Consider the following 20,601-nt stretch of genomic DNA (forward strand, 5'->3'; position numbering starts at 1 on the left):
AGCTTAAGTACAGAGTCATTAAAAGTTTCATTTTAAAGTAAAAATTCCCATCTCACTTCATTATTCTAGGTGCTAACTTTGTAAGGTTATTGTGTGTTTTTATGTGTGGCAGAATTTCACAGACCTTTGCTCAGGGTTATGTGGGGTCATCTGGGATAGCAAGGGACGTTGTCACTGCTTAAGGGATGCACTTGGGACACTTTGGTAGTTTTCAAGATTACAAGACAGGAAAGGTCATTCCAAATTTTGTTGTCTTTAAAAGATAAGCTGTTTGGAGGGGGAGCAAAAATTGGCTCTGACTTTTTTATTGGGAAGACAAAACAGGACAGAGTTAAATGGAGTTCTCTCATTTTGTAGGTTGACTGGATTACTCTTGGATACTCTGGATTACTCTGGATATGACAAAAGATACAGAATAGCATTAACCTTAGAATTGAAGTAATCCTTTTTTTTTCATTTTATTCCTACTGCCTTGAATCTGACTTGCTGTAAATGCATAAATTTGTTCTTTGAGGACACTAACATAAATCCAGACTTCCAGCTTTTCAGTTTATCAGTCTTGGAGTGTCCCCTGATCTCACATACAGGAGAGGGACAACTCTTGGAAACCCCAGGATGGAGCCAAACTTTTGAGAGGGAACAAACCTGTGACCTCTGTAGGAGGGTCACAACCCTCTATAGGGTGTGAGCTGGCAGGGCTTTAACTTTTTGTGGGGAAACTATTGCTGGAAATCCTGTCCTGAGCACAGACCACCATGGAGGAGTCTGAATGGGCTCCCCTGGCACTCAGAGTAGTAGTGCCACCCTCCTGCTCCCGTGTGGGACTGTAGGATACTCCTTGCTGGGAAAAAACCCTTCACCTGTGACTGGGAGGCAGCACAGTGATAGTGCAGTAGCTGACAGAGTGGATTCTTTTGCTGGTCCACATCACACACCTTGCACGGGCATCATCACAGGAAATTTCCTCTGTGGGGATCTGATCTGTCCATGAAGGACATGGTTGAAATTGGGACCAGCCTGGGAGCCCATGGCACTGTGAATTACTTCTGTTCATAGACAGGAGTGCAGTGCAGAGGAGCCAAGTGTGACACAGATCTAGCGGGCAGGGTGTGCTGATTAGCGTGTAATTCGATTTGTTAGGCCTGCAGTAAACAGCACTGAGAGCAAAAGCAGTGATTGTTCCTGATAGCGCCCTCTTAGCGTTACCTGGTGCCTGCAGAGCCAGATGGAGCTGTGTTACCACACCTCAGCAGCCACCAGCAGAGGTGGCACTGCTCCTTTCCTGGTCAGAGACAAAGAATAAGACAAATACTGCAACTGTAGCAGGGTTTGGGTGGCCATCTCCAGAGCACAGCTCACACGTTTCTCCCGCTGTCTCTGTTCCGTCCCCATTCCCTGGTGGCACATCTGGGACCAGCACTGCTGTGGGTTACTCAGGAGAAGAGGTGGTGCAATTGTCTGACTTTCCCCCAGTACTGCATTTTCCTCTAGTAAATGTCATGTCCCTATTTTTTCCATCATGGCTTTGGTTAAAACACTCCATTTTCTCTAACTCTTGTGCCACAGTTGGGCTGTGGGTTGAGGAGCCCTTGGCATGGCAGCCTGGAGCTGAACAGGCTCAACTCCTGGCTCTCCCATTTGAGAGCAGACTTGCTTTAGGTGTCGTGCTGTCCTGCTTACTGAATTCATTGTTTGCTGTCACTGAAGGACTGCCTCCTCCAGACCTCACGTTTACAAGCACAAAATTAATGTACTGCATCATTTCAGCATAAGAGTGAGTAAAGTTTTTCTGTAGAAGTGCCCCACTGAAGCGCTGCAGTGATGAGTTTTCCCTGTTTTCCCCCCAAAGCCAAGGCCACTGCCATCAATAGTAGCTGTTGTTGGCACAGGCTCCCCCAGTCCCCTTGTGTCAAATGTCACCTTGTGCCATGTGTCATTGGAATCAACTAGACCATCCCTTGGCAAAAAACGTGCAAGGAGAGGACAGACATCCCGGTTGTGCTCATCCCACCAAAATAGCAACAAATTACAAGTACGATACCTCTCATTTCCTCTCCTTCTGTGGGGATGAGCACAGGAGGAGCTGCACAGAGAGGTGGCATTTGCTGAGAGCCCTGGCACAATCAGGGCTACGTTGGAAGCTGTCAGGAAGAATTAAGTTAAGGGTGAATGCTCTGGCGTGGGGATGGCACAGAGGCAGCTCTGCAGAGCTGCCCTGCAGCCTCCCACCTCCCCGTGCCTCTGAAAAAGGCTGCCCTGTTGTTTGTGGGATGTTTTCCCAAGTAATCCCATTAGGAAATTAGAGGTTCTTAATAACTGTGAGAGGATTGCTGTTTTGTGTGAATGGGTAGGTGCCTGAATGAATTTCATACATTTTGTGCTCTTGATACAAATTTCATAAGTTTTCTGCTACACACACATTATCCAGCATCCTGGAAAGCTTAATCATTTCTCTTCAAAGCACTTGAGTTATTCCTGAAATAGGTTTAGATGTCTTGGAGAACATGTATTCAGTTACTGGGGATGTTTTCTGCTTCCACACCTGATTAAATAAGTCCTTTATTTTTTGCATCATATCAATAGAGCTATGGGAAAAACAAATTCATCTCTCCTTTTCTGAGGTATGAGGGGACCAAGCACTCAGTGGGGACTGAATCGTACAAGCCCAGAGCATAAGGCTTCACAGACATGGCTGCCCCAAACCCTGAGGAAAACAGGCAGCATTATTTCCATTCTTTGGGAGAAATGAGGGGAAATGATGCTTCCTTGTGACTGCTGTGTATGTTACAGCTCTTTGGAGGGACTGTGCTGAGGGGAGGTTGGCTTAGCTTGGCAGTGAAATGGAGGTAACTTGCTGGCTGGTACCTTGCTGAGTGAATATGCTGTTCATTTTAAAAAGCAATGTGCACCGTGCCAGCTGATGTGCTTTCAGTTATCCAATGTTGTTTGGAGCTCTGGAGGACTTCAAGCATCCAGCAGCTGTGTTGGGATGCAAGTCCCGTGGGAAACCCTGGCATTGATCAGAGGAAAAAATACATGTCTAGAGCTGATGGTTTAAAATGTTACTCCAATGTCTCATGGATTCCCATTCCTGAGGGAGAATAAAATCAATGCAGTGCCATTGATCTGCAGCCAGCTGCGATTTGGGGACCCTGTGGATGAGCCCTGGTTGGGAGTTACTGCCTGACCTGCTGGCTGCTTCTGTTTGAGCCTGGAAAATGGATGATTTCTGAACAGAGACCAACCATGATGGCTTTGAAAGCGTGTCTGGGAGTGCCACAAGGGACCCAAGTGCACCAAAGAAAAATAAAATAATTATGATGCTGGAAGGGGGGAAAAAAGCCACATATCAAAATGATTGTAAGAGGTTTTGGGAGAGGAAGGTGAGGAAGTTACCCAGGTTAACAGTGCTGGAGAGAGACTGTCAAAAAGCAGGAGATTTTGGGAAGTTAAGAGTATGGTAGAAAAACAGAGAGGTGTGTGGAAGATGAGACTTATTAAGAGAGGCCAACAAGAGCAAGAAATATGCACAAAGGAGACAATCACCTACAAATACACAGGGTGGGGGTGAGGACGACTTACATAGCAGCCAGCAATCCATTTTCAAATAATGGACTTGATCTTTAGATAAACTAGTAAAAGGCAATGAGAGTGGAATAAATACCTGATTTATCACCACATCTTCTTAGCTACAGCAGCAACACGACTGTATTTTCTTCTCTGAGCTTCTCCTTTCCACCTCCTGAATGAAAGTCAGGGAAGCACCTTTACAGCTGTGATAGAAGAGCAGCTGCCAGCCTCTTCACCCTGCTGCTGTTTCAGACAGATGCTTCTCAAGTGCTTAGCCAGCCCTGCTTGAAATGGCCCAGAGAGCAAGCTGGAAAGCTATTCTGAAACAGCAGAAAGTAGGCAGAGAACTTTTCCAGGACAGGACAAAATGTCACTGATGAAAAGCAACAGGACCTCTGTCTGTTTCCCTGGGACCAGGAATTTATCCTTGCCTTGCACAGCAGGTTTCTGTAGTCCTCCAGAAAGTCAGTACTGAACTTGCTTCAATAGAACTGTTAGGCTGCACTTTGTTTTAAGGTAGGACCCACCAACCCCAAGGGTTAATGCAGGTTGTAAGTGTAATGGCTATTTCCTATGCTGGTAGAATGAGCAAATACCTTTATCCCTCTCAGTTTGCAGCTCATGCCTCCTTCCACCTTGCCAGTGAAAATTCTCTTGCCACAGCTAATCTATTAGCCTGTGTTCCCTTGTGTGCTCTGAAACCCTCCTGCTGCCTTCTCCACGTTCCTCAGGAAGGCAAAAACAGACAGGAGGAAAGCAAATAAACTCAGTCCTATCAGGAAATAACAATAAAAATTGACTAAAACATTCACTTTCTGTAGGGCAAGGGCTGTAACAATTAGCTTTACCAGGCAGCCAGGCAAACTCAGGTCGATCAGATGATGGAGAAGCTGGGAAGGTCACATTTCTTCCAACAGCCTCCAGCTCCTTGCTTGTGTAGGATTGGAAGTACTCCTATCTGTTCTCCACACCACCTGCACAGGAACCAGAAGAGCTGATGCTCCTTCCTGGACCTTAAAAGGAGGAGTAGGGCTGTGATGTAATGAATCCAAGCCAAGTCTGCTGGCCAGGAGCCAGGGGCCTCTGCCCATCTGGGTGTAAACCCAGGTGCTCTGGGCATGTGGTTCTCATGGAAAATCATTTCTCTCCTGAAAAAGTCAGGCCATGATATTTGTAACAGCTGATACCTGATGCTTTTTTTAAGAAGGATCCTTCAGAATTGCAGATTGGATCAGGTTAGAATTAGATCTGAGCTCTCTGTTTTCATGGCTGAAATGGCAGAGGAATAATTCCCCTTTGAGTGCTGCTGTGTGAGACCTAAATCTGATCACAGCAGTGCCAGGGTCTCATCTGGGATAGGTTGTCTTTGCTCCAGGATTTGGGGTATAGATTTAGGATGCAAAGCTTTGCCTGTATTTGCTCCTCTTTGTATCAGGGTACAGCTCACCACTTGTCCCAAGTGCTGTCCTCAGGGCAAAGCCACCCACTGCTGCTGGCATTGCTCTGAGCTTGGAGCTTCCATGGGGTGCAACTTGCAGCATGAGCAGAGAGTACAAAGTAGGACCTGGGGCTTTCTTTCCTGGGAATTTCCTTTTTTCATGAAGTATTATGAACATATGTAGTAAGAGACTGGGTTAATTAAGGAGGTCAGATAAGTGCTTGCCTCACATAGATCTCAGTGTGTGAAGTTCATGGAGGCACTTGGCTAATGACATCTACTGCAATTCCCTGTGAAGTAGAGAGAACGGCTGAGGGTTACAACAGAGTGTAAACACGTGGCTTTTTCTCTTTTCTTTCCTGTTTCCCTCTGACTTCTCCAGATCTTTCCACCATGTTCGGGAAAAAGAAGAAAAGGCTGGAAATTTCCGGGCCCTCCAACTTCGAGCACCGGGTCCACACTGGCTTCGACCACCGGGAGCAGAAGTTCACGGGGCTGCCCCAGCAGTGGCACAGCTTGCTGGCAGACACAGCCAACAGGCCCAAGCCCATGGTGGATCCCTCATGCATCACTCCCATCCAGCTGGCTCCTATGAAGGTACCGTGCCGAGTCCCTCAAGCTGCTTTTAATTGCGTGTCACCTTAACGAAGCAATGCCAGCAGCGTGTGGGTGTTACGTATCAGCTGTCCTGGGAGGCTGGGAGGGAGCTGCAAATGCAAACATTTAACAGCAGAGCTGCAAGGAAAGAAGGAATTGTGTGTATAAAAGTTGTGGGAGTGTCTCAGAAGAGCGTGAGTCACGGGTCTGGCAGGGGCCGAGCCTTCACGCTCCCGGGCTGCAGAAGAAAAAGCCACAAGTCCCAGTGGAGGCCCAAAACGCTGCTCCTCTGCAGCATAAAGCTCCTTGATAATTAATTTAAGAACAGTGCTTTAGGCAAAGGCAGTTTGGAGCAAGGGAGAGAGGGAAAAGTACACCAAAAGAAAGAAATTAAATTGCTTGTTCAGCCGGGCAGGGAGCTCAGGGAGGGATCTCATTGCCACCTGCTGATGAAGCTGAGCTCCTCAGTGGGTGGGAGAATGAGGGGAAACAGCCCCAGGTCGTGGCTTTGGGAGACTCAGGCTGGACACCTGGGAAGAAAACTTGGCTTAGAGGGTTAGAGCAGCATTGGACAGGGAGCCATCAGAATTCCAGGATTCTGGTAGACTGATTGATCCTGATTCTGCAGTTTTTCTGGGATTGCACATCCCGACATCCAACTGAATCACGCCTGTGTGATGGTGGTAGCCTAGCCACACACCTCTCCCTGCATGCAACTGCAGAATAAATTTAGGATTTCATTTTCACGTGGATTTTTCTGCAGCAAGGGAAAATCAGATAATCCTGAGAGCATGGACTCTGTAGTTATATTTGCTAAGTGCTCTTTGCTGAATTTACATTTACTGCCTGCTCCAGAAGGGCATTCATCACCTGCTGATCAGGTCTGCTGGGTGTTGCTACAGGACAATGGGGATAAAACCAAGGTCTTTTTTTTTTATATCTTGCTGATAATAGTGGCCCAGAATAATGAGGAAAAAGGTAGATAATCTTTTTCCTGCTGGTGGAGGAGAGCAACTCTGTTCCACAGCCCTTCTTAACACCAAAAATATCTATGGATGTTTTGACATGAATACATGAAGATGTTTTAAAATGGGAGAAAAAAAAAAAAAGACCTTATTATCTTGCAGAAATATCCTCTCTTTCCTAAAGTTCAGTTCTGGAGCTATAAATCCCTAAGCTTAAAAAGTTTTAAATTGCATTGCTTTTCTCAGCATTATAAAGATTATATGACTCTGGGTCTTGGCCTGCAAATGCACGTGTGCAGAGCTGGGTTCATGTCCCACTGAAATAATACACAGTGAAGGATCAAGTCCCAGATGGGAAATTGCCACGTTTTGAAGTAGAGAAAATCACTGTTGGTTCTTTACAAGAAACAGTAAATTCTTGCTTTTCTGCCTGTATGTCAGGGGTCTATATATGTGCATATGCCAGGGATGTACTTTTCAACTAAACTCTCCTGTGCCAGGGAAGGGCTGGGGCCAGGAGCCAAAATGTGGCTCCCAATCCAAGCTCATTTTTCTCATGTAACCTCGGGCCATGGTGGTCCTTGATGCCGCCTGCATCCCACAGCATCTTCCCAGAATGTGTGTCCCAGGGACAGGATGTGCAGCCTGGTATGCTCCCAGGGCTGAGCACAAAGCATCTGCAGAGACATCCCCAGGAGGGGGTATCTGTGCAGGTGGAAAATGTGAATTTGGAATGAGGTTACCCCAGACTGCAGCTGATTGCATGCCCAAAGGTATAGGAGGTGAGGAAATGGGGTTAAGACTGAAGAATTCAAGAAACTGTGCCTTTACCATCCTGTTTCTTTCTCTCTCTGGACTCAGTTGCAGCTAATTGAAATGGGCCTCCATAACAGTGCTCGAAAGTTTTAATAGCAACTAAGAGGCATTGACTATCAATTGAGAATTAGCTTTTAACTCTATTGCAAAATACCACTTTACTGTATATTTGCTAAGAATTAACATGCTTTGTTTTGATACAGCTTAACTTACAGAGAGAAGCTGAGTTGCAGTTCACTTTAAAAGGAAGAACATTTAATGTTGCTAAACTAGTTCAGCATAAACATTTAATTTAGACAAATTTTTAATGTGTGCATTTTCACCAGACCTTTAGTGTTTAAAGGGTATTTGACACTGAGGATTTCATAACTTCCCTGAGAACTCTAGATTCAAAATGCACTTGAAGTTCATGAAGATAGGAACCAAAGGTTCTCAGTATTGTTTGGAACATTTCTCTTTTCCACACAACAGCTAATAGTTCAATGAATGCATTGATGGGTAGCAGGAGATTCACAGTTGTGCCCTGAGTCACAGTGTTAAGTCAGGCTGAGGCATTTGGCCAGAGTTAGTTCATGCTGTGGTTTCAGGTCATACAGCAGCTCTGTAACTCTGCTCTTATGTGCTCCTAAATTTCTTTTCCATTTAATTCCTTCAGTATTGACTGTATCTGTGGTGTGAGGCAGAAATGTTCCTCCTAATTGGTGCTCCTTTGTGACTGAAGAGTAGCACAGATAGATCACAGAGACTTTGACAGCACCATTTCTTGGTTTTGAGACAGAACTGGTGTTTTCTTGCTTTAGGCTCCACTCAGAGCCTCTGCCCAGAGGCAGAGGAAGGGGAAGATCTTTTTTTGAGTTCTGTAGGTTTTGCAGCTTTCTCAGTGGTGTTTGTTTGTTTCTCAGCCTGCAAAGCAGATCTGGTGGTGTGTAGTGCATCCCTTTGTGTAGAACCAATAAATGACGAATACTCTCACTGCTCCCTCTCTATTCAAAGGCAGCAGTAGTGGTGATGATGACGAGGCAGCACCCTGGGCTCTCAAATATCCTGGGGGATGTCATCCCCCCTGTCATCCCCCCGTCATCCCCCTGCCTCTGTGCTGGCTGGGATGAAAGGCTCATCGTGCTTTGGCACACGGGTGGTGGCGGCTTGTCATGGAAATATCAGCCTTTGAATCCAAACCTGAGCTGACTGTACAAATTCATTCATTTCAAAAACAATGAGAGACAATAATGGGATTCCCCTGCTCAGTGTGGCTGACCCAGATACCAGCAGAGGATTGTGTATTTCGGGTGCAAGCACAAGTATAGCACAGCAGAAAACTTCATGAAAAATAGAACAGCGGTGATCTTGATAGGTTTGAGGGGTAGAGAAAAGGAAGGGGATGAAAAAAGACTGATTTTTCACTGAAAACATCCCTGCATGAAAAATGTGTCTGCCTGAATTTAAAATAGGCTTCGTAAAGTCTGACATCCTGATGCCAGGCCTCTTGGTCCTCTTGCTTCAGTTCTTTGTAGTTATTCCATGTGTAGCTGGAGCTCATGGTTTGCTGTTTGATCCCAGCACACAATATGCTTGGCTTATCTTTGCCTTTATGCTACACAGAATCTCCAATTTGTTACCACCCTTTGATTTTTGGAAAGCTTCAGAATCTATAACTGAGCAAATACATCTCCACTCCATTCAGAATACCAGGAAAACAGACATCAGAACCTTTATTCTGGGGATTTTTGCCAAAAGAGCTCATCATTGGCTTTGTAAAAAGATGCTCCATTAACATTCTTGAATCCCTGCTGCTTGTCAGTGGGAGCAAGAAGGCACTGAAGACTTGTTAAAATCCTTTCCCATGTTTCCTAGTGCAGGGAACAGCTGAGCATCCTCACTTCTGTCAAGTTACTGGAGGGAAAAATGCCATTTATTCCTGAAAAAATACCATACTGGGGTTATTCTTTACTTGTCTGTGCTGCTTCATGTGTCAAGCTTCCACTGGTATGTTTGTGTTGGTGGTTTGGGTAGTTTCATCCATCCACACCTTCAGCAAGATCAAGGTTCCCAACCTGAGAGTGACACAGTGCTGAGTTTGTCCTTGAGAAAGGAGGGAGGCAGCTGTCAGTGTTTGAGTGGCTAAATATGTAGAGACTTCAAGAAAAGAGACTCCTACCTGCTGGGACCTCCACATGAGGTCTCCTGCAGTAAATCCAGCCATGCTCATGGGCAGAAATGTCACTTTTCCTGTATTTTCTCCCCCATTTCCTTCCTTTGAAACACAGGTGTAAGGGGATGAGGGCTCTCACTGCCCCGTGGTGTCTGCCATGCTCTGAGGTGAGCATTAGCACAGAGGGGGGATGCAGAGGGGTCAGTGTTCAGCCAAGGCAGAGCGAGATCCTCAGCCTGACATCCATGCTGTATGGTCAGGAAAATGGCAACGTGGACTGTGCCATTAACCCGTGGCAGTTCATTTAATTGGTGTCCTGCAACATCTGCATTTTACAGAACAGAGAATTTCTCTAGGAGACAGCAGCTTCTCTCCCAGTCTTTCATCCTCATATCTCAGTGGTATAATCTGTGTGTTTTGTCTTAAAATTTTAGCTTTTCTCACTTTCGCCTCAATTCTTGACCCCAATCCTGGTGAGTCAGCTTTAATTTTTAAAACTTTTCAAAGTTTCTACTGACGCATTTCAGCCTCACTCTTACAAAGAGAAAAAAAAATCAGAAAATGAGTTATTGGTTGTGGCTCTTTCAATTGCTCTGACATGAAAATCAAATCCTTTGTTTACTCTGCATGAAGAAGAAAAAAATCAAGTATTTCTCTTCCCCATCCTGTTTGGCCTCTTAAAATTTTCTCAACAATGAAATTCAAGCCTCATTTAAGGTGACATTTTTTTCCTACATTTACATGTGTCCTTGCTTAGATGGAGGACACTGTGCACAGTGATGCTGGGTGGTCAAAGAGGAGATGAATGAGGGTCCTTGTCTGGGCTTGAACAGTCAGAAATATCCAGATTTCATTAGAAAACCCCCATCCCTCTCCTCCCTGTGTGGAATTGCACAGGGGAAATGCCTGACCAGGAAAAGGAGGATTTAGAAATAAAGAGCATGGGAGAAGATGGACAAAGCAGTATTGTCCCGACCTCTCTTCCTCACCCTCCCGAATTTTTACTTCTCCTTGACAACTCCTGCCAGGACAGGACGTGGAAGGCTGCTGACATCTCGTGGGCCTTCCTTGTAACCACATCATGAAAAGTCACACTTGGTTCTTAATTCCACGTTTTGCAATGGCATGTTAGGTCTGGTATTGCTCAGCTGGGAGAGGGTGGAAGGGCTGTCTCCAGAAAGGGCAGGAGCCAGCAGCACATCCTGGGTGGAAGGAAAATGTTTTGCCACCAAGCATGGTTGAGCAGCAGGGCAGCAGCCAGGGGGGACTGTGGGATCTCAGCCTTTGGAAAGGAGAGGGCAAAATTTGATGAACAGTGCCCTTTAGCCTGATTGGATTTTCATGTTAGCCCTGCTCTGGAGGCAGGAGTCCCTTCCAGCCAAAGCTCTTCTGTGATTATCTCTATCTGCAAGTGGTTATTGTCAGATTTACAATTGTCCTTCCATTTCCAATTTCTTTTGATCACAGAACAGGAATGCATTTGCTGCTGTGTTCTTCTGGAAGAAAATACTGCCACACATTTAAGTGGAAGCTTTTCTTTCAAAGGGATTATGCTTCACCCTTGAGTACCATTTGTTTTACTGTGTCTCTAAGTGACAATGCTGCTTCGGTTATCTCTGTTCCCCCACACAGATCTAATACAAATATGCCATCTAGTGTCCATGTCTAACTTGATGTGAGAAGAGCCAAGCTGACAATTTTGTGTAATATTGCAGGAATTTAATCACTATATACAAATAGAAATGTGCCACAGTATGAATCAATGCAACAAGTACACAGCTCAGAAGTTTTTTAGGATTTTATCACTAGGTTAATATGTTCTCATATATTATACATTCTGCATTGCACAGAGGAAACTTTTGGGTTTATTTCTGATCGTTTGATTTCAGAAAATTATAGGTTTTATATAAGTCCTTTAGAAGAACGATTTTGCTGCCTGTGGTGTTGATTTCAACAATAAAGTCAGTGTTTAAAATCATCTGGACAATGCCCTCAATAACAGGCTTTAAATTGGTCAGGTGGTTGGACTGAATGATTGTTGTAGCTCCCTTCCAGCTAAAACAGTCTGTTCCATTCCCTTCCCTTCCATTCTGTTCCATTCCATTCTAAAGGAGACACCTCTCCCTGTGATGCTGATACATTCTCAGTTCTTTATAGTTTTCATTTTCTGGCTTCTTCATTATACTTTTGAATTTCTGGCTTTCTAATCAGCAGAGTTCCTGATCAGAAGCTCTTTCATTTTCATAGTTATCTTCCATGCTGTTGAAACATTTCATCCAGCCTGATTTTGACATTGTTTTTCTAGAGCCTCATTTGTGGAATCAAAAACGGCATCATTATCATTTTAGACTGACTCAAAACACAGGCTATTCCTCAGCTTTTCAGTTCAGCTAATGTGCCAAAAAATGAATTATCCACATACCTTTTTTGATCAAGATGTTGGTCCTTCATGACAAGCCCCCAGGTTCAGCCAGGTACATTTGGAGTCTATCTGTCTACAGCTGGACTGTGGACACCAACACCAGGGTTTACAAGCAGGACCTGGCCATCCTACAGAAACACTGAGGTTGCCAGTAAAAAAAACCTCACCTAGAACACAAAGTACTGTAAGTGGAAAAAAAAAATAAGTTTTTCACATTCCATTTTATTACTGTCCTTGAAATGTGCTCAAATGAAGCAGGAGCAATGCCTGCAGGAGTGTGGTTTTCAGTGCTGTAGCTGACAGTGGGTGCAGGATTCCACTTTGGACTGTGAAGACAAGTTCAGCACTGCACTAAAGCCTTTAGTCCATCATTCTGCCCCTCTGCCTTGGAGGGGTGACACGTGGTTGCCTGCTGATCATGCCCCTCATTTGAAAGGTCCCTGACATCCCCACTTGTGCTGCCAATGTTCTCCTCCTGCAGGCATTGGGGCATCACACCTTCACCTGCACAGCTCCTCTGAGCTCACTGAGTGCTTCCTTGAGGGCGTGTTGGAGTTTGCTGTCTGCAGTGAGGGGATCTAAGGAAGTTCTTCAGAAATCCTTTATCATCTTAGCTTTGCCCATGCAAAGTTGGCAGTGATTTGAATTGGTCCACTTAAATGGCAAAGGAGTTACTTTACCTGGGCCTGCAGCAATCATGGATGATAATACAGATCAATAAAGATTACAGACTTCTCTGGTAAAATTTGTTTCCAATATGATTTAATCATTAAAAGAATGTTCTTAAATGCATCAGCACTGAGATTTTGTGTAATATTAGTGTCAGAGGAGTCTTGCAAGGGGAAACTTTAGTCCTGTTATTGAGGGCTTACATGGGTGAGCAGAACTCTGCAGTGCACTAAAGATTGAAAGTAAACTTGGAGTTTATAGTTCACAGCTGCTGAGGCCGACCAGCCTGCTTGAGAGCTCAAAACCCACGTTAACCTATAGGTCTACACATTAAAGGGCCAAACTCTAGTGCCAGCATTTCAGAAACTGAATCTGGTCTGCTCTGGGAATACCAGACTGGGAATACACTCCAGGTAGCACTTCATAACCTGAAACAAGCCAGGAATTAGATCCTGACCGAGGACACTCATAATCAGGTTCTTTTTTTAACATGGAAGTTGGTCCCAGAAGACAAATCTATAGCACACTGTTCCACTAACTCCTCTGGCTGGTTAGCTTGTCCTGGAAAACGAGCCACACTCCCAGCTTGCTGCCTGGAGGTGGAGGGCTCCATCACTGCTCCATATGGCTGTAGCTCCTTCTCATTTGTTCAGCCCAGCTTTTTACTCCAAAGCCTTCCCTGTACTGACCATACTCTCCCAGGAGCAGAGCTTGGGCCTGGGAAGGACCAGGCAGGTGGAGGTGATGCTCTGGGGTCCTCCTGGAACCTGTTCCATGGCCATGGTCTCCCAGAGCAAAGCATGGAAAATAAACAGGGAGGTGCAAGCAGTAAATGTTTTCCCCAGTAAATGTTTGGAAAAGCTGGGTGTGTTTTACCTGGATTAGTCACACAGAAAAGCGAGCTCCCACTTGGGTCAGCTGAGAAAGCCAAACTGGGGTAACATATGCTGGGAGAAGCCTTGTTTCCATGGATCGGCCGAGCCTCCAGTGGTGCTGCTGAAGTCCCTCAGATCAAAAGCTGAGTTAGAAAATTCTCTGCTGGTTTGGTCGGTGGTCGGCAGTGAGAAACACTAGGTGGCAGCAGGGAATCTCTGGAAGTTCGTATCCATGCATGTCAAAGGCGGACCCTGACAGCTGAAGTAACGGGAATCTCTTGGGCATCCTGATGGCTTTTGCTCAAGGCAGGTGCTTTAGCCCACGTAGTAACAGGTCTGCGGAGGAGATTTCCACATCGAATTGGTCCTGCAATCCAGAATCTGCAGTCCACGTCAGCACTAGGGCAGTGCTTGCTCCTTCTGTCAGGTTCATCCATGCAGTGACAGTAGTGGTTCAGTCACTGTACATTCTACACATCTAAGAGTTACAGATATGTCCCTAGGTCTGCTAATTGGTTTGAGCCCTTGTAGTACCCAGAAGAGAAACCAGGCAGGTTACAGTCCCACTAAACCGTGTGCCATGTTATAGAAGTCTTTAATGTCCCTTCCAATCCAAACCATTCTGTGATTCTATAATTGTAACCAAACAGCCACATTTATTCAATCCCAACAGAGTTTGGTTCAAGAGTCATAGGATCAGAGGGCAAAATCTGTTGCCAAGCAGCTCACTTACCTGTGGAGCTGAAGCTCCAGGTATAAATGTGCTTTTTTCTAGCTCCTGCTCTGACATGATTAGATCTGGGCTTTGGTGGCTCTCTAGGAATTTAAAAGTGCTTTGCTGAGCTTTCTTTCTTGTCTTCCCTTCATGCAGGATCCAATTACACCAGCCAAGCGCTGTGTATTACCAGGGAACAACACTGACTTGCCTGCAGAGACTTTTAAATGCCTTTCCTGTTGTCTGTGGGATGAACTGTGTGGGCCACGAAAAAAAGTGCATTTCACATACCGATCTTTGGAGAGAGAAAAGTGAATAAAAGAGATGTATTTAGGGTGAGCGTTTCTGCTTTTTAATTGCTGAGATCCAGGCATTAGTAGTTAGGATCACACAGTTAAAAGGACAGCATAAGATTGTGAATTTTAGTGAATTTTACAGTTTTGTAGTCTGAGCAGAACAGTAATTGGTATCTGTGTCCTAGTTTGCAGTTAATGATTCTCACCGAGCATAGTGCTAGTGAAAATCCTTATTGCCAAGGCTTATGCTTCCATGTGAAGCAGCACTTTCCAGGAGTGTGGGATATATAGGTGCAGAAATCTGGTTTAAGCACAAAGGTTTTAATGAACCACCCTGGGAAAACGCTCTGAAGGAGTCTGACTCCCATCCCACACCCCAAACTGGGGGAAGCAGCCCCATTTCTCCCTTATCAGCAGCATCTGTACTGCTCTTCTCCTTGTCCCTGACTTGCCGTGCTGTCTGGCAGGGCTGGAGGAGGGAGGGAGGGAGCAGCCCTGTGTCAGGCAGATTAATTTATTAAGCGTGTCAGGACCAATCTGCCACCGAGGACAGAGTGCACTTGGTGGCGACGCAGCCCAGCAAATCGAATCAAATCGAGATTAGCCTAGAAATGTTTGAGCAGCTTCTTGTACATGAGAGATTGTCCTGCTGGGCTGAGCTTCACCTCTGCTGCAGAGCATCCTCTGAAATCTCCCTGCCTCACTTTGTTCCCATCAAGGAGATGTTTGATTTGCACTTCTCTTTTACAACAGGGAATAATTTAAATGTCAGCCGTGGAAGCTCCTCGTGTCTTTTGTCTCACCTGCCTTGTAAAATTTGACCTAAGCATTAGATTTATGTACAGGAGTACTTTTGCTTCATGTCCATGTTTGCAGATGAAAACCACTCAGTGGGAGTCAGTCCTGCTTCCTTAGGACGTTCCTATAGCTACATTTCCCTTTTGATAGTGTCCTTGAAAAGAAAAAATAATATATTTCCTTGGAAGAAAGAATGCTGCAATTTACAACGCAGATGAAATTATTTTGTGTTTTTCTTTTGCCAGTACAAATTCCTGGATTCTCTGAAATCAAAGATTGAGCTTTTAGGAGAGGATGAAGAAGTCCAAAGTAGTCAGAGATTTCAGTCAGATTAAAAAGTGCCCCTTGCATGTGTGTGGCCAAGAATGCACAATTTTAGTGTTTTAGGAAGAACCTTGAAAGGTTCTGACTGTTTTAAGGCTGTGGGACTGAGGCATTTTTTGGCACATGGCCGGCTGCAGGATGATGTCTCCTGCTGTACCTTGATAGTGCCTTCCCTGCAGCATGAGCAGTGCTCAGCACACATCACCCTGCCCTTCCTCAAAGTGTTAATCCCGAATTTGCAGGGCTGAGATTGCAGGGACTGTCCCAGCTCTTAGCAGGGCTCGTGGGCAACGAAGCCCATCGATCTGCAGTGCTGGGGACTGAGGCACTCAGCACTCACCAGCATCTTCTTCTGCTCTCTGCCTGTGCCTGATGATTTATGGAGTGGGAAGGTAATTCACAGCCCTCTGCCACGGCTTGCAGAGCACCAGGAGCTCCTCACGCTGGCCCCACACACTTGGAAACCGAAATGTTGACTTTGACTTCAAGCACCTGCTGTATATAAAGCTTCCTTTGCTATGGCGGATCACAGCCAAAAGTAATACAGTTCAAATTGTTTCTTCTAAATTAACAGACTGTCAGAAGCCTCATTTTAATTAAAAGCATGAGGTGACCCTGACCACAGTGGAGTGACCCAAGAGCCTCTGCCCTCCTGAGCAAGTGCCCCACTGTCAGAGCTGTCAGATGAAGGCAATTACTTCCCGAGCGTAAAATTTTATCACACTGGAATTGACTTAAATATTTCAGAAAGCTCAATCAAACTGCAGCCAGAAAAATCTTTTACTGAGGAAAAAAAAAGCACTGGGATCATTAATTGGGTTAATGCTCTATCAACCTTGCATTTGTTAATGGGCATGTTTAGGGCACGAGGGGAGCCTCATCCAGGGAAATTTCATCCGAGCTACAAAGACGGTTTGTGCTGCAGTGCGACTTTGTGAATTACAGGCTCTCCCTCTCCTCGGCTTTTTCAATTGGGGCTGCTGGTCGAGAGCACACTGCATTCCCTGGGTGCAGTGCCCTGTACCACGGTGGTCATTATGGTAAAGGTACGGGTGAGTGGGACTGGGAGGGTGGGGCACTGGTTTTCACACCAACCACCCTACAGCAGGGCTCCTCTCCCCCTGAAAATCCCACCCCAGCCCTTACAATGAAATCTGTGATTGTGCCATGTGGCTTGGTTGTAGAAAGGCTTCTTGTAAATGCCTGTCAGCCCTAGTTCCCAGCACCAGTCACGTGTAGATGTAGAATACTGACTGTGCCCTGAAAACAGTGGCAGTGGGTGTCTCAGTGTTAGCACCGTGTAGCAGTGGGTTCTCAAAGTTGAAGTATTTGGGGAGCTGGTAGGGAAGTGTAGTTTAATTCTTGCAATTTCTCATGCCTTTGTTGAGAAAAGTGGAGGTTTGTTTTCCTCACGCTACCCCCGCATAAAAACCTGGAAAAATAACAGTCTAGACTGCAGTTATTAGAGGTAAGGATGACTGGCTGATGCACATTAAGGTTGATGATGATTGTGATGTGTCTGCAGGGAGCTCTGCGTTCATTTGGGATAGCCCCAAGCTCCTGTAGGCTCCTCTTGCTATCCCACCCCCCTGCAGTTTCTCTGGGCAGTGTTTGCACCAAGTTCAGAAGGGCAGCAGAGTCAGTTCATACCTGGTTTAAGATGCATTTTTGACATGCATTTTCCTGTGAAAGTGATGAGGCCAGAACGGGAAGAGGCCAGGATTGCCACCAGCCCTTGCTTCATCTCCTGTCACCTGCATCATGGCTGAGGATGAGGAGCTGTAGTGCAGAAATCATCATTCCCACATCTCTCCCATCAGTAGTCCAGGCACAAACCAGCTGCCAAGCCCAGATCTCAGAGGTACCGGTGAGACACTGGAGTTTCAGTAGTTTTTATTAACTGTCCTTGGTTCTGTTATTGTTATTTGGACAAAACCCTGTCTAAGTCACACACAACCCTGCCTGTGGTAAACTTTGGTCCTGGATCTGTGACATGTCTGCTCCTGTCTTGGTGCTGCAAAACTAAAAGTGTAGTTGTGTTTCTTGGAGGGAGGGATTTCTGTCATCTTCCCCAGATGTCCCCAGCTTTGCTTTGTGTTTTTCAGCTGGCTCCAGAGTCAGCCTTTTTGGAAAGCTCTGGGGTGCTGCTTCTGCAGGATTTCTCCCATGACTGCCATGGGATCCTGTGTGATGTGGAAACCACATCAGCAGTTGCTGACCACATCTGTGCCTCAGTAAATCTTCCTGAATTTGCTTTGCAACTTCCTTGGGGGAAAGAAACCCAATTCCACTAACACAGAGGCACTGGCACATGACATGGCTTTGAAAGGGGGAGAACAAGGTACCTGGTCCTGCTGATTCATCAGGATTCCCAGGTCACTGATCTTTCTCTTTCCCTGCCAGAAAATATTGATTTGACAAAACAGGAAAATTTTACATTGATGAACAGATTTTTTCCAGTATTTGGACAAAGCATTGCAATCTTTGGTGTGGTTTGATACAGTTTTTTTAGTTTAGTGGGTCCACTCTGTGCACTGTTCTGCTGAAACACAAAATTCCTGTGACTGATGTTTTTGAGGAATTTAATTTTGTGGGACATTTTGCTTTTCCTTTCCATCTCTGGATTTAAAAAAAATTTGAAGGGTCCTAAGTCCTATGAAATAGAAATTGTTTGGTTTGAGATTTCTCCACTGCTCTTCCTGAAGTAACCCATCAGTAATGCAGACACTTTCAAATTAAAACTTTAAGGTCGCATTTCACTCATTTGTTATGTGTCTAAGAGATCTCTGTATGCATGAAGGTTTGTATGTATATAAACTTTCACAGATCAGATGTGGTTTAAGTAGGCCTAGAATAATTATTTTTAATATTCTCTGATAGAATTTCAAGTTACATATAAGAAGCATTTCTGTGTATTTAAAAAAAGAGGAAAAATTACTAGAATATAGATACTTCAGTGGTATTTTAAAACTAAATGTTATGTTAAAGTTGCTATATTTTAAGATGTCTAAAGAATTACCAGTGAATGTGATTATAATGAAACGTTGCTCTTGTTGTTATGGAAACCAACTTTTAAAACTGCTGTGCAGGGTGAGAAATTACACGGTGCCATTTTGGTGAGCCCTTTTTTATAGTTTTCCATTATTTTGCTTTTGAAGAATTTTAAACAGCTGGCACTAGTGTTGTTAAGCATATCAGACTGCTCTCAAGCTGTACCTTTGTTTTGAACCAGTCTGGTGACATGCACATCCCAGACATGGCCCATCCTGCAGCACCCATGGGCTCAGGTCTGGGGACTTCTGCCCTCCCAAAGGCTGATTGGGCTGAGTTTTACTTGTACCTGGGGGCTTGTATTTCTGTTTAATTTCTCCTGTGCAAGGGAAAGGTCTTGTCTAAAAACTGTCCCAAACAGGGATTTCTGAATCTCCTAGAAAGGGATTGGAGCAATTAATGAGATGGGATCATGGCTCATGTGCTTAGACACTTCATGGCAAGGGACAGGTGACTCTGTGGTGTGGAGTTCATCTTTGTTCCAGGGAGCAGAGACCCAAACTCCTGGCCCAGCTGAGTCATCCAACACCACTGCAATCTGCAGATTGCCTTCCCCAAGGAGGGAACTGTGGGATACCAAAACGATTACTTTTTTTCTAATATTGTTTTTATGGGGAGAGTGAGAATTTATAGCTTTGGGAAGGGATTCATAAGAGAAATGATATAAACTCTGAGGCTTCCAGGTGTAAACCAAGCTCTAAATTACAGGCTTCAGGAAGGGATGTTCTGACATACTTTCCTGTCTGTTGTGTATTCCTTGTGACTAACTCTGAGTAATAGCTGTTTTGTAGACAGGCTGTAGATCAAAACTGGAGCAGCTCCCTCAGGACACTACCAGAGGGTGCAGAGTGATAAATTACCTCATATCCCATCCAGCATCATTTCTCACGATGTATCTGATGAGTTCCTGTCAAAAAAGCTTCTTTCCAGGCTAATCTGTGTGCCACCAGTGCCCTAAACTTCCCACTTAGGGGAAAGAGAGGATGAAGGTATAGAAAATTTTTTTAGTCCTTTCTCATGAAGCTTCCCCATTCGGGTGTAATTAAGAATTCACTGGAATATGGAAGGATTGGGAGGATAACTCTGACACTGTCATTTGGAAAAGCAACTCCCAGGTTTGAATTTGTCCTCAAGTGAATATTTCATGGAGAAAAGCCTTAAGTGCCTAGTGGAACCACTTACCTGAAAGCAGCAGTCCTAGCTCCCACCTGGGCACTGGACCTTCAGCTGGGCAGGTCTTCATCTCTCACCTCCCATCTTCCTCCCTGAGCCCAGTCCTGGTGTCAGCTCTCAGGATGGCACCTCAGCCTTAAAATTTAGCTTCACACACAAGGGAAAGGATCCACCTCCTGTTGGCCCTGGGCTGCTGCAAAAAGCAGGGATTTGCTTTGTGATTTCTCCTCTTTCCAGGAAGTTTAAGAGACTCACTCTATTTTGGGGTCACAGAATCACAGAATGGGTCAGTTTGGAAGGGTCATCTGGTCCCTGCTCCAGCAGGGTTATCCCAGAGCACATGGCACAGGATTTCAAGCAGACAGTTCTTGAGTATCTCCAATGAGGGAGAGTCCAGAACCTCTCTGGGCAGCGTTCCATTGTGTGGTCACCTGCACAGTGAAGTCTTCCTCCTCTAAGTACTTTTTCTTCTGGTGAGAGTAGATCATGTGCAGATCCCTTGACACCTTTGGCTGCAGCTCTAAAACTCTGTTACTTGCAGGGAAAACTGGAGTTTTCATTTTGAAGTGATGACAAGGATCAGTTTTTCTCTCCGAGTGGGTTCATATTTGTTTACGCTGGGAGTAAAATGTGGTGTCGTGAGCACAGCTTCAAATACTTTTAATGTCTTGCAAGACAAGAAAATAAATTACCAACACATCCATCACTTAGAATTAGATTATTCTGACCATCTGTGCTTT

The 20,601-nt window shown here is 45.1% G+C and overlaps 1 protein-coding gene across 2 annotated transcripts in view; it reads left to right on the plus strand.

Moving 5' to 3' along the window:
* PAK5 (p21 (RAC1) activated kinase 5) overlaps positions 1-20,601 on the plus strand; it is a 159,196-nt gene that overhangs the window by 115,907 nt on the left and 22,688 nt on the right. For both annotated transcript variants that reach the window (XM_088162800.1, XM_088162801.1), the window contains one exon: positions 5,391-5,605. In XM_088162800.1, the coding sequence (XP_088018926.1) occupies positions 5,391-5,605 (215 nt within the window). The remainder of the gene's footprint in view (positions 1-5,390; positions 5,606-20,601) is intronic.

Source organism: Sturnus vulgaris, chromosome 3, assembly GCF_052056855.1.
Source record: "Sturnus vulgaris isolate bStuVul1 chromosome 3, bStuVul1.hap1, whole genome shotgun sequence".
NCBI classification, from domain to species: Eukaryota; Metazoa; Chordata; class Aves; order Passeriformes; family Sturnidae; genus Sturnus; species Sturnus vulgaris.